This window comes from Triturus cristatus, chromosome 3_1, assembly GCF_964204655.1.
Source record: "Triturus cristatus chromosome 3_1, aTriCri1.1, whole genome shotgun sequence".
NCBI lineage: Eukaryota > Metazoa > Chordata > Amphibia > Caudata > Salamandridae > Triturus > Triturus cristatus.
Genome location: NC_140583.1, coordinates 714,063,922 through 714,082,871, shown reverse-complemented (window position 1 = coordinate 714,082,871; position 18,950 = coordinate 714,063,922). Strand labels below are relative to the sequence as shown.

Here is an 18,950-nt window from a genome sequence, read left to right as displayed (position 1 = left end):
TCCTCCTATTCTCCTATGTTTTTCGGTCGAAAGAGGTGGTGTAAACCGGGAGCTGCCATCTGCTGCTAGCAGCAGAGGCTAAGGGGAGAGAGGCGGAAGGTCTTTGAAGCTTCCCCTCCAAGCACTGGCCCATCCTTGGGGAGGAGGTGTGACACCTCTGCCCATGATGTGCATTGTTTCGGGTCCGAGAGAGCAGAGGCTCTCCACCCAGGGGTCTACAAACATGTCTGTGTGTGGCAGGCTGCCTTAAGCCAGCCAGTGCCCACACCAGCGTCTGTAGGTTTTTTAGGGGGCACCTCTGAGGTTCCCTCTAAGCACATGATTAATGAATCGCACACTGGCATCAGTGTGGATTTATTACAATGAGTTGTTTGGTACCAAACACTCCTGGTTTCAGTGAGGCCATCACAGTGCTGGGGAACTAAAGTTGTTGAGTTTCCAGCCAAAGTACTCCTTATGAACTTACAAAACTTAAGAATGGACTTAAATACTGTAGAGGCAGATCTACTCATTCAGATATGCCCTCTCTTGCGGTATAAGGCTGTGATGCCTGCTAGACGCGTGACTTACCTAGAGGCAGTGCTGGCTGGCATGGCACCCAGGCAGGGTACTATGTCAACTTTGTTGTTTTTCTTCCCACAAGGGCATACAAGCTGCAAGGGCAGTGACATGGTCCTAGTGAGGGGGGTACCGGGGGACATTCTTCAGCTCCCAGGCCCTAGGTACCCGGGATACCACTTACCAGGCACTTACAGGGGGTAAAGGCACCAATTGGGGATGTGTTGTAGGGAAGAAGCACTGGCACAGGGGACCTGGTTGGCAGGGACCCTGTGTACTACAATCGAACCCACATAAAACCAGGCAAAAAGTGTGGGCTAACCATGACAAAAGAGGCACTTTCTCACATGCTGTGTTGGTCAGAACTGTCTGGATGTCTTATATTTTTGGCTAACTTTTTTTTTATCCTGACCTTTTTATTATTTTATGTATAGTCCAGGATGGAACTGGTGATCTTTTACCTGATGCATGAACCTGTATTCGATCTTATTGATGAATATTATTGTTTTAATCTTAATAATGCTGATGCATTCTGTTTTTATTGACTGATTGATCTATGTAATGATATTATAATTCACTTGTATGGTCTAATTCAGACAGAATAAAGTTCCTTTGATGATGATGAATTAGAGATCACCTTTCCCTTGGCCACAAACTCTTGTCCTCATTGCCTATGGGTTACTGGGAGTCACTTTACCAGTTCCTCCTTCTCCACCCATCACACCTACTATAATGGAATAGAGGGCACTTTACAACTGGTGATACGCCAATGGGAGGCGGTCCCCAACCCATTGATACGCTTTACTCTCCTTGTCTGGCGATTGGCATCACCTGTGACCTGTGCTGAAATAATAATCCACATTTGTAAAGCGCGAAAAATCACCCATAAGGGTCTCTAGGCGCTGGGGGCCGTCGGAAGGATTAAGCAAGCTATTGCCCAGAGTCACATGGTGCTGGGCTAATCTGCTGCCGGGGATCGAAACCGCGATGCCCAGATTCCAGAGTCAGTCGCCCTGGCCGCGGCGCCAAACCTCTCCCCAAGTTTCTGTGCTGTGTACAGGACAAGGAGTCTGACCAGGGAAGCGAGGCTGCCTTTATGGGCTACATAAGTGCTTCATTGAACTTAAACGACAAGGCACAAAGGAGGCCAGTTGGAGGACCATAATTAAAAGATGAGTCTTGGTTTCCTTCACATCTGCAGCCTTTCTGATGGCTGTTGCAAACAAAGTCATCCCTGCAGATGGAGGTACTGAGGGAATGTTATCTCTGACTCAGAGAGGTGTTGAGACCACTAGATTTCAGAATGGCCGAGTAATTTACTGTGTCTATGTTGGCAGGAAGGAACAAATTGGTTGCTTTGCTGTGGTCATCATTGTCATGAGGGGCACTTGAATGTCTTCAGAATCTGATTAAAAGATATCATCTAATCTAAGCCAGTATTCTTCCCTGGTCCAGGATATGAGCTGACTGCCATCTTGGTATCTGGTCCCCCTATTAAAGTTTGAGCTCCACACCTTGGTTGGAGGTATAGGTTCAAGAACCGGGGTTCGTATCACTGGAGGGCTGCTTGCTTGTTGAGTTTCCACATCATTGTTGGTGATTCTACAGCTCCTTGCACTCTGATATGATAAAAAGTGGTATGGCGTCCCATCCGGACTATTCTTGGTGTGAGATGCATAAAAATAATGCCTTCAGATAAACCCGACCATTCTTAGCTCTAATACATTGATGTGCAGACTCTTCCTTTCTAGGGACCATGGATGCGCATCTCACCCTTTTAGGGGAACATCATTGGAGAGAGGAAACTATAGTTGAACTACAAAAAGGTCCTGACCCTTGAATATAAACTGAATATATTTCCACCAGACAAAGAACTGTGTTGTTTTGGGCATTTAAAGGAAGTGTTCAAGCCCACTACTTGATGCCAACAACCACTGTTTATCCAGCTGTTCTTACAACAGTTGTACTCAGTGTTGACACTGCGGCATTAACTATGTGCACAATTACATCAAGAGAACTTTGTATTTTGGGACCACAATCAGATGATTTGATCATACTTTTCACACTAAACCCAGAGTAGTTTCTTTCCCCTGCTCTTTCAGCTAATCCTACAGAATCATACTTCCAGGAACATATTTTGTCTGTTGGGAATTTGAACAAAGTTCTGCTGGCTGAGGCTGAGACCCGTTTTGTTCACAAGTCTAGTGGTGTGAACTGCTGGAACAGCCTATTGATACGAATGGGTCATGATAAGCCAATCATTCAGATATTGGAATAGTAAACTCCATGACACTGCACATGTGCTGCCACTTGGTAAACACTTGAAACACCATTTAATTTTGAAACAGAATGCCCTGAACTATAAATGTTTAGTACCTACCATGATTTGGAGGTACGTTGGTGTTGAAAATACATAGGGATGTGGAAATATCCAACTTGGTGGATGCCAGGAAGTCCCCACAATTGATGGACTGAAGGAGAGCATGTTGAAGGTCTGTGGTTTAATTAATTTGTTCAGTGCCCTTACAAGAAATATTGGATGTCAATCGCCAGATTTCTTGGGGATGAGGAGAACCTCAAGCAGAAACCTTGCTTGCGCTGTGCCCAATGGCACCAATTCAATGGCAAATTTCAAAAGAGTTTGAGAATTTCCATTTGTAAGGTATAAATATGCATATGGTGTTACATCTTTGGTGGTGTAGGGTTGGCAGGGAAGTGAATATTATACTTTGTCCATACTGGATGGTGTCCAATGCATGCCATAGGAGGTGAAATAGTGCATGTTGCAAGGAAAACTAATACCTTTCTCCTTACCGGCATGTGAAAAGATGGTGAGAGGTGACCCAAGGAGTCACTTATTTGTTTGCTGCCACCGGTCTGTCTTTGTCTGCCTTATTAGGAAGGCTAATGGATGGTTTATACTAGTTCTGTTGCCAATAACGCCAAAAATGACCAGGCGAAGATAGGTAGGAGTCCCTTTGAACACAATGGTTGATGTCTATATGACTGAAAATGTTGCTGGTGTTGTAGAGTGCAAAGGAAACTGACTATTTCCGTATCTGCCAAAATTGTTTGAAGGGCATAGTCAACTTGTTTGACTTACCAGGTATTTCCCATCGATCGGAATCTTGAGTAATCTGGATTGAACCTTTAGATGGAATGAAGTGCATCTCAGCCAAACATCTATTAAACACTGTTTATGTATCCTTCTGGCAGAAACTTATTTGAAACATTGATGTTTCAATGAGTATCAAGAACAACAATTTCCCTTCTCGGGGGCTGGTTTTGGCTTGCTCCCATACAATTCTCTGGAAGCTTCTTCAAAAAAGGTGATGCTTTGCATTATAGCTTCCAATCGTACCTGGAGAAAAATCACATTACTGTTGAAAAGCTCAAGGAGGTAAAAGCTAAAGTAATAATTTATTTGCCCATTGTGTCTAGATGTTGGCCTTCTGGGGTACCACATCAATGTGGTCATTTGCTTTTTTCATGACAACCTCTAGTTATCTGCAGAAATGATTAATTCAATCTTTACTTGATTTATGAAGCACATCGAAGAGGACTCTGCAGTCTTGCATTTCTTTTTCACGTGTCCCACCGACACTATCCCCGCCGCAGGATTCTGAATGCAAATGTACTTTCTTCCCACAACTGCTCCAGAATTGGATTTGATCTAACAGCACGTCTACATTTACCTTTGAGGACAAAGAGAAAAAAATCTTTCTCTGCCATACAAACTGGTAACTTCAACTTTTGTGAGGCTCTATTAATTATGCCATGAAACCTATGGATGTCATCTAGATAATAGTATATAGGCTCTGGTTCTTGACTTTGGTCTACGGCAGATAAGCCGTTCTCATATTTCAGAGCTTAACTCATCAGGGCATTATCATGGTTTTTCACTGTCAGTATGATCCCCAATATCAACATGCCAAACAGCTGAATATAACATAGGATCGGTTGGTCTCAGAGGTTGGTGTGAAACAACCAGGGGTACTGGCTGGGCATGTGCAGGAATTACAGGCTCGAGTTACAGATGAGCCGGTAAAAGTAAAGAGGGTTCCACTGGAGTGGCTGGAGGCACTGCAGTTAAAGTGTGGGCCCAAAAAGGTGGAACCAGAACCATAGGATGCAAGAAATACTTATGAAGAAGACAAGATGCATTTGCAGCCCATTTAGATGAACTGCCCGAGTGTGTTACAGGCCATACTCAGTGTCCAAGTCAAATTGTTATGGCATGTTATTTTTCATTGCATGTACACAGAAGCTTCTTTGTATTATATTTTATAATACAAAGATGAAAGCAGCGAAACCGCTAAAAGCATACTAATTAAAAAGTAAGGGAATATTTGAAGAAGGATGATAATGTTGACAGAGAAATCTTATCTGTTGAAAGTGGGCTCTACATCAGAATGGAAAACGCAGCCATCACCAGTGTGGTTGTTGCCAAAATGGGTATTAAAGTGACCATTGGTAGTAGTTGAAGGTGAAGTGATTGAAAAGCCTGTCGAGGTTGGGGTCATCCATAGCATCTTCATCGAGCCTGCCATGGATTGGGCAAAAGACTACGATAAATGGCATGTCGACAGGGTTGTCAACAGAGCAGGCGTTGTCAGACAACAACCTGGAGGCAAATGTTGACGCTTTGAAGGCTTTTGACAGATGACGCTTGGATTTGGTAGATTTAGCTGAAGAAAACTCAAGTGGTACAGCCTTCGAAATAAAGCCCGCAATCTGAAAATCTTGGACTTCTCTAGGGATCTGCCAACAGAATCAGGTGTCTGGCGCTCAGAAGCAGATGCATATGGTTTTCAGATGGGATTCAGACAGAATTTATCGCCTTGGCAGATGACAGCAGAGCTACACATCTCTCAGAGCTATAGCCTGGAGAGTCAACTTTAAAGACCCTAACAAGTCAAACGTCTTTGCATTTTACGTTTTTTTAAGCTGTTCCACACAGTTTTGAAGAAAAAAAAACTTATTTTTGTGAAGATCTTTTTCGAGCCATATGAAGTACACAGCCTGAAGAAAGATCTTCAAAATAGCAACAGGAATTTTTAGTGCATAGACAACCAGCTACAAAAAAGACAGAAACTGTTTGCATCCTACATCTGGTAATGAAGAGGTTCACAAATAAAAGACTGATCACCAGATTAAACCAAAAAAAATTCTGAAGAAATAGCAGAGCTATCAAGGTCAGTCTGAAGTGCAAAAGAAAATCAGACTTGGTGCCTCTGTGGAAAGTTGCAGCTTTGAGTCTCTGCCCTCACTGGTCAGAGTTCTGGTCACATAATGAAGTCAACAGACAACCTATAGTCTACGGTTGCATCATTATTTGAGCATAAGTTAAGACTGATTATTGATGGTTTGCTTCTGACGACAGTGAATATTCAAGCGTGTTAACATCCAGTGCTGGAAATTTAAAAGAACATTTACTTATCAGTCAAATCAATTTAGTGAAAAACATTCTAATTTTTCTAAAGCATGATTATTTAAAAGTGATACTGTTCTAAGCTTTGCTTCACAACTCATGTTTTGTCAGTGAACCAAGTGAATTCAAATTAAAAGAGTCAGTCATGAAATTATAGAGTGATGGGTTTCTTTTTTTCCATTAATTCACATTCGGCATGCTGTAAATGCAATTGTGAGCTGGAACACTGCCTTTAACAACATCATGAACTACACTTACATGTTCCTTGAACAATTTTTCCTGCATTTTATTTTTGTTTAGAAAGTAATGTCTTGCCCAGTCGCCTGCCGTCAAAGATTTGAAGGTTTTATCCAAACTTTCCTCCTTCTTGAAATTTTCAATAATTTCTTTTAATTCATCTTGACGTCCCTTTATTGGTCGGAACCTGTGAAGAGTAAAATTATACTAATGCAAATGATGTATACAGTTTACAGCAGTTTAACCCCAGCACTAGAAAACCCTATTTTGCTGAAAAGCATGTTCTCTAGAGGGGAAATGCTCTCAACTGAACAAGCCTTTAGCTACTTGCTCAAACAGTATACAACACAGGATGCCCAGGTACGCACTAAAAAAATAAATACAGAAACTAGTATAAAAATAGGAAAGCCTCTAATGCCAAATTAACAGCATTCAGTATCATACGTTTTTTAGATGTGGACATCAAATGTATGCTGCCACTGACAGCTGCATTGTCTAAAGGAACCCCCTCCAAATCTTGCAGTAAGGATTGGATGCTTGCACTTAGTACTACCTAAGCAGAATCAGAATCCTAAACCACTTCCCTATGGACAAGCAATGCATCTTGTACATGTTGTGAATAGGCAGATGTAGATTAAACTGGTGATGGATTCAGCCCTTCCTCAAGATAAACCCATTGCCATTCTCCAGTCCCATTGATCCCTTCTAATTTTATACAGCCAGTAGCCATCTTGTGGCACTGGAGATGGAAAGATAAAAGGTGGTGGAGGATGACATTTAAGTTAACAGTAGGAAGCTGGCTCTCTTATTAGTGCACTGAAACAAGGTGCACTGTGCAGAGAGTCCAGGCAACCCTTATTGGCTTACAGAAGCACAATTAACAAACCTAAATGTTCTATTTTGTGGTAGTAGTTTAGGCTTATCAGAAGGTAGTGCTAAGCATTTGTTGTACTCACAGAGGTAATAAATGAGACACACTCAAGAATAAATCAGAGACCAATTTAGAAAAATAACATATTTTTGTATAAATTTCAACACCAAGGACTTCAGTATAAAGTAAGTACTTTTCGATATATTGGTTTTTACAGGTAAGTAAAATGTTCACTTAAAAGCGTCTTTATACATTAATGCTTTTCTATGGAGAACAAAAAGGCATACACTGCAAAAGGTTACTTGCAAATTGTTTCCAGGGGTCCCATTCAGGCATTAGGGTGGGAGGGGGTCAAGGTCCAAAGACCAACTAGAAGTTAGTGTTTAGCTGCCCTGGAGCGTTCTAGTGCAGAGGTGCCAGTCAGGGTGGTGGCTTTGCATACTAAATCGAAGACAGAGGGGGGCCATCTAGAAACTGGCTGCAGAGTGGTAATTGGGGGCAAGCCCGGGAGCTCCCAAAGGAGAGCTCGGTTCGTGAGGGCCCTGGGAACAAGTAAGCACAGTTGGTTCTTGGAAACCAGTGCTGGGGCACTCGGTGCAAAGTGGTTAGGCCGGCTGGGTTTGTACGTCACAGGCGCTGACGGTTGTCGGTTTTGCCGGTTGAGGGGACAAAAACAGGACAGTTGGGCCACTCATGAAGTGGGTCTCTGCAGTGTGTACGCCACTCGATGGCTGCTCGTCTTGGAGTCATTGGAGTCCGGATTGGACTCAAACGGTTTTCGATTGCTGTAAGGGGCCCAGGAGTCCAGGTATGGATGCTGTGCAGATCTGGTTGATCCTGGAATCTTCTCACTTGGGAGGGAAGACTGATTTGACCTCCTAGAGCACAATGACCTCTTCTCTGTGGTGTTGGTGAGACTGGGGAGCAACACAATGGTGGAACAGACTTTGCGGTTTGGTGCCTGCAAGAAGCAGGGGAATAGCTTCTCTACTCCAAGGAAAATTGCTGGCAAATTGCGAAGTGCTGGCAGCCCACCAGGGTTCTTGGCAGATGCACAGCAACAGGATGAGTCAGTTTGTCGCAATTGTCGGGACAGGTGCAGGCAGGCAGGGTTTGACACCAAAAAGTCAGCAGCTGGACCTCAGTTCTCGCTTTCTTCGTTCTTCTCTGTTATCTTCTTCTTGAGACTGCGGAATATGAGTTTCTGGTGACAGAGATGCCACCTAAATACTCAATTTAGGGGCGTTAAGGGAACGGTGAGGGAGTAGTCAATTGGCTACTTACCTTTGGTGTGCCTACATTCCCCATATGACCACTTCCTGTGGAGAGTGGGCATAACCCTGATCCAGTGTATCTAATTTCACCAAAAACCCAGATCGTGGAAATCAATTTTTTATGTTCACTTCAGGTAGCCCACCTTGGGGTGTAACCAGCCTGACAGTTAACACGCCTCCTGCCTAACTAATTTTCCCGTCTGTCCCGGTGCCAAATGGGCCCTGAGCAGGAAGTGGCATTTCCCCTGTCCATGGGAAGCGGGGTCGCATATCAAAGTAGACAGAGGCCTTTGAAGTCTCCTGCCGTGATATGCCGATTGCCTGCCATCCTGCATGGAGGAAGTGACAACACCTCTGGCTGGAGCAGGCATTCTTTCGGACCTCAGAGACCTTGGGCTCTCACCTGCAGGGGGTCAGAAACCTGCCTGTGGTTGCAGGTTGGTCTACACCAGCAGGCCAGTACCCTACAGGCTGGTAGGTTTTCAGGGGGCACCTCTATGGTGCCCTCGGGTGCATGTTTTAATAAATCCACTACTAGCATCAGAAGAGATTAAGACAAGGTGTTTGATACCAAACACTATGTGTTTCAGGGAAGCCATCATGTAGCTGGGGAACTAGTAATGACCATTGCCCAGAACATGCACTCAGGTTGGCTTCCCTTTTCACTTGTGGTCATTGAACTAAGCACCACAGGGGCATATCTCCTCAAGCAGATATGACCCCACAGGTGATGTAATGCATCCTGCGTTAGGGCTGTACGTCATGCTGTAGGGGTGACTTACATATACTGAATGCAGTGTCTGGGGACATGGCACAGAGGGTCTGTACAACGTCGTTTTTACTTTTGTCTGCACTATTTCGCACAGACTGCAATGGCTGTCTGCATGAGTTTGGTGGTGGGTCCCTTAGGGTGGCACAATACATGCTGCAGCCCTTAGGGGCCCTGTCTAGTACCCCTTTCCTATGTACCATGGGTACCATTTACTAGAGACTAGGGGTGCTAAAGGTCTTGCCAATTATGGAAAAATTGCACAGTTACCTTGTTTTTGGGGAAAGAATACTGGCACTGGGAACCTGGTTAGCAGTAACCCTGTGCACTTCAGTCAAAGTTGCATCAAATACCAGGCACAAAATGGGGGTGACCATGTCGAACAGGGGATAGCCGAAGAGTGGTCGTGCACTTGTCTTTTTGGGGGGGGAGACAGCAGAGGTCTAGAGGAGGAACGTGCCTCTCATTTGATGGAAAAACTCAACCAATATCTATAAAGCAAGATAAGTTTATCAATAAGTTAGCTGCTTCCACTGTAGGAGCTAGATCACTGGCAAACTACATAATCCTTGTTTTCAGATTTAATGTACTGCTGAGTGAATGGGAGATTACAAATAAAGGCTGGACATTGGATAACAGAAACAAAAATCAGGGCCACTTTCAAAAGTTTTGTTTAAAATCTAGTGGTACTATATAAACATGGAAAAGTAGTTTACAGAAATGATTGTTACCTTTAAGATTATTTGCTCCCACCTACGAAGATCTCAGAACTCTTTTCACATCATTCAGTTTTTTCAGATCCAGTTTAGTACTTGCTACCACCACTGCGAATCATTACACCACCTAGGATGAGCCACCCTCAGTCAGAGTTGGGAATACATTTTGTATGCCAACCCATCATCCATGGACCTGCAGGATTGTCGGGTTTGCAGGAATTAAAAACACAATCGGTCCAAAAACACCGACACAGAAATAAGGACATCTTTTAAAAGCACTGCATGAAACCTCAGTCCCAAACATTGCTTTTTTAATTTGTATTTACATTGCAAAATGGAAAACAGAAAAGGTAAACAAAATGCTAATTATAATCTGAGGATCACAGTACAGTAAGAAACAAGTTACTTACTTGTAACTAAAGCTAGTATATTTTTAGATTCACATGCTTAAATGATTCCCAATCGTCAGACTGGGGAATACCTGGTAGTTTAAAACAGTAATAAACGTAGGCCAAAGAATAGTCTTTGTTTAGTGCAGCAGTCATATCATTTAAAAGGGACACAAACACCAGCCAATCATCTGAACAGACCTGCCATCTCACTCTCTCTAGAGGCCACCTAAGCTAAGACTTTCAAAACTCATGAGTGGAAGGGTAGAAACCAATGTGTCTCCGACCTGTAAAACTTAATGTTAATCTAAATATACCAACACTAGAGAAGGAAAATGTTACGTACACAGTAGATATCTGTTTGTAGCTTGTAGTGTTGTAGATTCACATCTGCATACTACTGCCATCTAGTTTTGTGAGTGGGAATGTGCAAGTTCTTTTGCTTTGAAGTCGACTTTGGTCTCAAGATAGCTCCTGAATCTCTGCCTCACGCACACACAGTGTGCGTTTTGCTTTACTTTCGTTTTTTTCGGCGGTATGAGCTTCTATTAGGCTGGCTCTTTATATACTATAACAAAGTAAGGTATACTGTGCACAGAGTCCAGTGGAACCCTAAAGGTAGGCAGAGGTAAAAGTAGATAATACCTTGCTCTCTATTTGTGGTAGTGGGGGTGAGCCGTAAGGTAAGGCTTTACTAGAGGGTAGTGTTAAGCATTTATTGTACACAATCAGGCAAGAAATGATGTCACACGCTCAAAGACTGAACTCAGACCAATTTGTTTGTATTAAAATATTATTTATTTGTTTTTATTTTCTAGAACCAAGCAAGCCTGGCAGAAGCAAGTATAAATGGTATGTTTCAAGACAATAAAAGCAAGCTGAATGAGAAACACTTTGTTGCAGGTTTGTAAATACTTTGAATACACTTGAAATTACTGTTACATTTCTTTTGATTACTTTGCTGATTACTTTTTAAGTTATTTTTTCTACTCAGTGTGATAATACTAAATATCACACTGGGAGACTTCCTATTGAAAAGGTAAGTAATTACGTTTTTGTACAGTTGCAGTTTCTTAGGATTTCATACAAACTAACTCCACACCTACAAGATTTTTCACAGAAAAGCAGTCAATGAAGTCCTATGGGAGAAAACAGTGGTATCGGTTTAATGGTAAGTACTTAGGTTTTGGGGTTGGTATTCTGGGGTTAGAACCAGGGTTACCCCAGGGTCAAGGATGCACTCTTAAAACACCCTCAGCGGCACTGGGGCAGCAGAGTGCTGAGGCCCAATATTATCCATTGGGGGATAGGGGGCCTCAGGTAGGTGGCTCCTCATGAGCAGCCCACAAGGTTGTAGGAGCAAAGCTCCTGGACTTAAGCTCAGGGCAAAGGGGGATCCGAGTTAGCACACAAAGTGTATCCACAGCGGCACCAGTGGCGGCCGGGTGCAGGGTGCTGTTTTGGCATCAGGTGCCCTGTTTTTTTCAATGGGGATTGTAGGTTTTGGTTTTTAGCTGAAGGCTCGCTCCAGGAAGTCTTCCAGGAGGAACCAACAGCTGGGCAAGAAAGTTGGAGAGCTCAGGGACGTAGGTGAACCTCAGGTCCTCTTATCCAGGGTGCAGGGCGGCTGGATGCAGGGGTGTCTTTCGAGGTCAGATTTCACCTTACCGGGCAACTTGCGGTTGGTGGGAGGGGAGGGGGGGGTCTCCGGACAGAGGCTGCAGGTGACATTGGAAGAGTCAACTCTGGAGCGCTGGGGGTCCTCCTTGGGGCTGGTGGGCCACTCAGATTCAGGCCGTAGGAGTCCGGTTTTAGTGGTGGTTCCAGGCGTTGGGTTTCTTTGTCCTCAGCAGGCTCAGAGTCTTTCTTGGTTGTTTCTTTTGAACAGAGCTGCTGTTTACAGGAGATCCCAACTTTGTTGAAGGCAGTCAGTCCTTCCAAGGGTTCTGGAGGTCGCTGGTAGCAGGACAAGGCGACTTTTAAATGCAGGATCTCTGGAAACTGCAGACAGGCCGGTAGGGCTGGAGCCCAGTCAGTTCTTCTCTGCACTCTCCTCTGCTGGGTGTCTTCTTTCGTCGTTCTTCTTAGCAGGTTGCGGGAATCTGTTTTCTTGGTTCAGGGCTGCCCCGCAAATACTATATTTAGGGGGCATTTTAGGGGTCTGGAGGTCAGTAGCCAATGTTACCAGTGAAGTACTCAGAGGTTGACCAGCATCAGCTTCAGCTCCAGGAGTTCCTGCATATGTATCCCATGCCCACCTTCCAGTCCTTTTGTTTGAGAAAAAGCTCTCACTAAAAATGAAAGACCCGTTCACACCTTAAAATTCCCATGTAGATCTGAACCAAGGCACATGGGATAATTATGAGTCATGGGGCCAATGTTATAAGAAAGGGAGATGTTATAGGACATCTAGAGCATTATGCTAAGACATAACACTTTAAATTGCATCTCAATCCAGAAATAAAATCCAAGTTTTAGTATCTACCTTAGTTTTATTTTAACATTTCTATTTTACTTTCTTTTTTATGTCAGTTTCTTTATCGAAAGCAAAAGACAGAATGGACATAGATGTAACTGAAGGTGTGATATTTACTGAGTTACACTGTATCTGAGATTTTAACTCAACTACCTCGTGGAGTAAAACACAAAAAAAAGAGTAACTCAATATAATGGTGATGATAAAGATTCCAAAACATGCAGAGTAAGAGGAGGACAGACTATTCGACCGATTCTAGTGCCTTGTACAAAACTATCTCATGCATGCAAATAATGTTGTTTCTTCTAGTTGTGCATGGTTTCTCATAAAGCCTCCACAATATTTCTAAACACCTTGCATAAAAAACTGACCGTGACTTAAAGCATCCAATTGTCAACTTTCCTTTTCTTTCAAATAACTCCTTCCTTTCCATGTTCTGCGTGCCTCCTCTTTCAAAGCACAGCCTACTTTAAGTTGTATGCATGTTTTAGTTAATCCCTGTTGCAGTATTTATGCAGCCTGCCCACACCTCATTTCAAAGATCAAAACCTCTCCTCTACAAGTAATCCCCCTGCAAGCTAATAATACCTAATTTCCATTAAGTCATATATTAATACCACCAACCATAGGATTAATTCACGTACCCCCTCCCACTATAGATAACATCTAATTTCTATTAATTTAATCTACCACTAGGAAACTGTAGTGACGATTTCCTTTAGCGCACAAGACTAATCCCAATAACCACTGGGGGAACCAAAAAACACCTTGGGTTCGGAGTGGCAAGCTGCCTGCTCAAGACCATAAACTTTAAACAAAATAACTCAGAATGCACAATCCTGTCTGTATGAAGTATCTAGCGAAGCAGACGAAGATCATAAAAAAAGCATAAAGGGACCTGCAGAGCTGTATAAAGCTGCCAGCTTACTGAAAACCATAAACTGCAAGCCTCGTTCTCACAATTCCTCAGCCACCATACTCTGCACTGCATCCCATAATACGATAACCACACCTGAGAAGTCATCACTCATGACATGGACACAGTTCCCACAAAGGGTCAAGACAAAAACAAACCCTTCCAACTACACAACCTACATGGTGTAGGGTGCAACTTATGTAGACAAGCCCTTTGGCGACACACACAGGGGCAGTATGCAGTATATAAATGTTGCAATACAGTACAACTCCTTAAGCAATCCCATATTCAAGAAGTGCAGAAAGACGACCTGACTGAACAACTCACCACATTCAGTGGCCCAAAAAGAAAAACTTCCAATTACAGATACTACAGGAGTGTGGGCTGAGCTTGGTATACAGTACAGTGCCAATGATAAATGTCCTTCCAACTGAAAAAATAAGCATGTATGATGTTTCTACTAATTTCTACTAAATTAAGTTCATTTAATAAAATTTGTATTAAAAGTTGAATAATCTATAGTTCTCAATCACCAAATCAGTTAATGCCTTTCGTCCCCATACACCTTGGACTTTTTCAGGGCGTGTGTATTGTCCCCAAAATGTATTCGAAAATAAATCATCATTTTATGTTGTATCATCCATGAGTACTAAATAATATTGCTTGTCCTTGGAAGGTCAAGGAGTCACTGTTCAACCCCCAGTATTCCTTCTAAAAGTTGAAAACATGTGTAATCAGAAATTGCTCTTCAAGATTTAATAAGCAATTTAATAAGGAAAAGGTTACTTACCTTGAAAGCTTAGCTTTGTAGCGTGTAGTCCTGTGGGTTCACATGCTCTGCATACTCATGCCATCTAGTGTTGGGCTCCAACATTTCAACTTATAACTTATTTTTCTTTGAATAATTTTCAAATCATAGGATGTGCGTTGATTCTTCCCTTAGCCAAGAATGTATCTGGGCACATGCTTCTCCATAGATTGTTTTTCTCTCAGCAGTTAAGAGGTGGAGGTGAAAGTGAAATGTAGAGTAAGACTACTGTATAGTGCCATGTGAATTGTAAATCATTCGAGAAGTGAAGTGTAAGGAAAGTAAACATGTACAGACATTTCCAGCTTGTGGAGAGGAGGGGGCCACATGTAAATCTAAAGGACTACACACTTCAAACAAATTCTTACAGAGTAACATTTTCCGTTCGTAGGATGTGAGGCGGCAGATACACATGGTCTGAACTGACTATAAAGCAGTTTCGTCCCGAGGAGGGTCTAGTGGGCAGATGATGCAGATGTTTGGAACAATGTTCTTAACACCGTTTGAACAACCACAGCCTGCTGATGAGCTGGTATGTCTACAAGATAGTGCTTTGTACAGGTACGTGGCACTGACCATGTACCTGCCTTGCAGATGTTTGCTAATAGGATGTTACTAGAAAATTCACAGCGGTTCCCATTTGGTGTGTAGTGTGTGTCCTAGGCAGAAGCAGAGGTACATGTTTCACTTTCGTGTAGGAAGTCTGAATACACTTAAGAACCCATCGTGTAAAGCCTACCTTAGAAATGGTATTACCTTTGTGGGGTTTAGCAAAAACTACAAAGAGCTGGCAAGTTTTGCGGAAGAACTTAGTCCTGTCGATATAGTACATGCGTCCTCGCTTGACATTCAAGATGTGCAATGCCCTTTCTACAACACAATCTGACTGCGGAAAGAATAAGAATAGCTCAATAGTCTGGTTAATGTGGGAAGGTGAGACTACTTTGGTTAAAGATTACCTTGTCCATGTAAACCTGAAGGAATGGTTCTTGAATGGTGCTAGTACCTTGCTGATGCTTCTGAGCGAAGTAATGGCTACTAAAAACAGCCACTGTCCAATATAGAACTTGTCGTTTGCAAGAGAGGGCCTCAAAAGAGCGACCCATAAGCCTTTTTAGAATTCGATTAAGGTTCCATACGGGGGCTGGCGTGTTCTTGGAGGCATTACCCTTTTAAATTCCTCCATGACATCTCTACTACAGGGATTTTGACGAAGGATGAACATTCTCTATTGCACGTATGCAGATACTGCGGCTAGGTGAAGATGTATGGTGGTATACGCAGGCCTTACTTTTTTAGGCGTAGGAGGCAACAGATAATATCTTGGACACAGACTCTAAATGGGTCTGGCTGCTTGAGACGCAGTAATGAAATATCTTTCACTTGGTTGCATAACATGCACATGAAGTAAGTCTACTTGCCTCTTGCAGTAGGGCTATATATCCATAAGGGAGGTTTTGGAAGATAAGTCCTAGGACCTCAGGTGCAAAATTGACAGGTTGGGCTCCTTCGGTCCGGGTGCCTGATCTGACTATGTTGCCGCCTGAGAAGGTCCGGTATGATCGGTAGCTTCTCATGGTGGCTGAGAGGACATCTCCAGGAGCAACGAGCACCTGGGTTGTTATGCCCCTGTTGGAACCAATAGGACGAAGGTCATGGACACCGGCTTCCTCTTTCTTACCATGCATGAAGTGAGAAGAAGGGGAGCAAAAGCATAAGCAAATATGCCTAACCTGTTATCTACAGTACATTGCCCAGGGACTGTGGAGGTGGGTACCTGAAGGCAAAGCTTGGGCGATTTGCATTTTCTGAGGTGTAAAAAAGATCGATGAGTGGGGCCCCAAGGGCGGGAAGTATCTGTACCTGGAGGAGGACTTCCCAGTTGTATACTTGTTGAGGAGTCCTGCTGAGTAGGCTTGCAAAGTCATTGTCCTACCAAAATAGGTGATCCGCTAACAAGTGAATCCTGTTGCGGATTGCCTTGTGCCAAATCTATTGCGCAACTGGATGGAGAGAGTATCTGACCATACAAAATGTAAGGGGCTCGGAGGTGTAAACTGTTTGTCAAATACCCTTCCCACCGGACTATGAAATTATAAAATGTGACGTTACAGAGAAACCAGTGATGAACTGATTAGTTTGATACTCCACAATTTTGTAGTATGCTCTATGGTGTGATCGGCCTCATATGAAAGCAAGGAAGATTTTTTTTTCCAGGGACAAGAATCCTCACTCACCAAGGTGGCATGCTTCTTGATAGGATTCTGTTGCATACTAGGCGGGCGGTGCAATGCTTAGCGTGCCAGTCAACTGGGGCGCGTTAGTCAGGAACTTTTCACTGCCCACGTGTCTGTGATAATAGCGGGTGTAGTGTCAGATAGATTAGAGAATCAAAATTGTCTACAGACGTATTTATGGGAACGGCAATCTATAGCAAGGTTAAAAACACAGAGGACAAGTTGAACTGAGGTGTTATGTGGTCCCTCTCCTGTGGACGACATGCTTCACACTCTTTTGCCTTTAATGGTCAAGCAGCATTTCTTCAGGACCTTTTGGTTGACTCCTACTATATACAATCAGTGCCTAAATCTATAGGGATGTGATTATTCTGATGCACTCAGTACTATGTGTGTCTTACAAAATGAGTCATTTCTACATTTGGTGACTCAGGTGTTCCGAGGGACATACCTATCGGGGGAAAAAAACATGAAAGCATACACATTTCATTATATATACAAACTTATTATTGGTATGAAGAATGTGGTCTCTTTCAAATAGGAGGATGATTCTACTCGTTCCAACATCATGCAGATGTGAGTAGGCACATGCAATTCACTTGTGATCCTGCAAAGCAAATCAACTCTAAGTCTGATATGTAATCAAAAAGGCAGTCTTACTCCTTATTTGAGACCTATCTGTTCCTTTAGGATACAGATGAGCTGGCACCCATGGACATGAGTCGCACCTAAGAATAGCAGTAACTTTTTCAAAAAAGCAAATGCTTATATTTTTATTCCCTGGCAGGTATATCGCTTTAACACGCGAGTCACCGAAAGCAGGAATGCTGCGAATGCGGAAATGCATGGTCACCATTGCCAGGCACTTCGAGAACACACTGGGTGCTGTAGTGACCTCGAAGTGTAGGACTTTAAATTGGTAGTGATGTCCAATTACCATGAAACAAAGGTACTGGTAAAGAGCAGGGTGGATGAGAACATGAAAATAGGTGTCTTTCAGATCTAGCACCATTATGAAATCTCCTTATCGGAGGAAGGGAATGACCTCCTGCAGGGCTGACGTTTGTGTGTTTTGCTGTTCGCCTTATGTGAGAAGAGTATGCCCAGACGTGGGTCCCGTGCTCACTACGCCACTGGAGTCAAGCTATCCTGGCTGAAGAGGGGTGAAACCCCGAAACCGGTCCTAGGATGCTTGATTCCGGTCCAGGGAAGACATGGCTTGGCAGTTCGGCTGGACTGTTCCCATGAGGCACAGGGTCAAGACTGATTTGCATATGGCCATGTCTGAACTGGGGTGGCGTGGTGAGCAAAATAACGATGGATTAAACCCAGATCTGTGACTGGGGTTGAATGTTTTGCCAATGTGCAACATTCCGTCCATCATCTTGTGTGTTTTGCTCTCCGATAGGATGCACCAGATTAGCAGCCTCAGCTCTAGAATGTGATCCGTCCTTCTTTGGAATGAAGAAGTACAGAGAGTACATGTCTTTGCCTCGCAGGTGTAGTGGCACTACCTGTATTTTACACTTTTTGAGGAGCGCTGAAACCTTCTATTCCCAAAGACTGAGGTGTTCTTAGCTGAGGATGTGGTTATGTTGAATTTGTTGTGGGGGTGGGTGGGGTCGTCTGTGTGAAATTCAAGCAAAAAGCCTGCTGAACAACACACAGAACCCATTAGTGTGAGGTAATTTCCTCCCAGGGGGGTTAGAAATCTTTTAGTCTTGCCAGGTGTGTGGTTGGGGGGTGTGGGTTGGTGTACACTGGGCCAGCAAGTCAAGTCAGTGTTCCAAGTTGGGGGCTGCTTCACAGCATCCATTTCAGTACCTGCCTTTGTTGTTGTTCCCTCTTTGAGCACCCATTGTATATCCTCTGTCAGCGACTCATGAAAGGCCTGCTGTTGCTGGATCTGTACCAGACCAAAAGGTGTGATTTTCGGCCCCACACCTGGGTTGTTGCCTGCAAAAAGACTGCCTTGAAGTGGCAGCTTATAGTGTGCCAACCATCTCATCCACCTTAGTCCCAAAAAGATGTTCCTCATCAATGGAATGGAGAGGAGGTGCTGTTATACTTTCAGCCTGTGCCCCAAGATGCACAGCAATGCCAGCACAAAATGCTTGTATCAATCCAACAGGAAGCGGTATCCACAGCATCCAGTGCACAGTGGATGTTTGCATTTGAAAACATTTCCTTCCTGGATACGAGCTCTTCCATCGCTCTTCCTGTGGGAAGGTGCTGCACCAACATTTCAAGTGGCTCACAATGAAATCT

General features: G+C 43.5%; 1 protein-coding gene across 4 annotated transcripts in view; it reads right to left on the bottom strand.

The window, feature by feature from the left end:
* KMT5B (lysine methyltransferase 5B) overlaps positions 1–18,950 on the bottom strand; it is a 278,446-nt gene that overhangs the window by 164,532 nt on the left and 94,964 nt on the right. For all 4 annotated transcript variants that reach the window (XM_085644799.1, XM_085644797.1, XM_085644800.1 and 1 more), the window contains one exon: positions 6,248–6,413. In XM_085644799.1, coding sequence (XP_085500925.1) covers positions 6,248–6,413 — 166 coding nt within the window. The remainder of the gene's footprint in view (positions 1–6,247; positions 6,414–18,950) is intronic.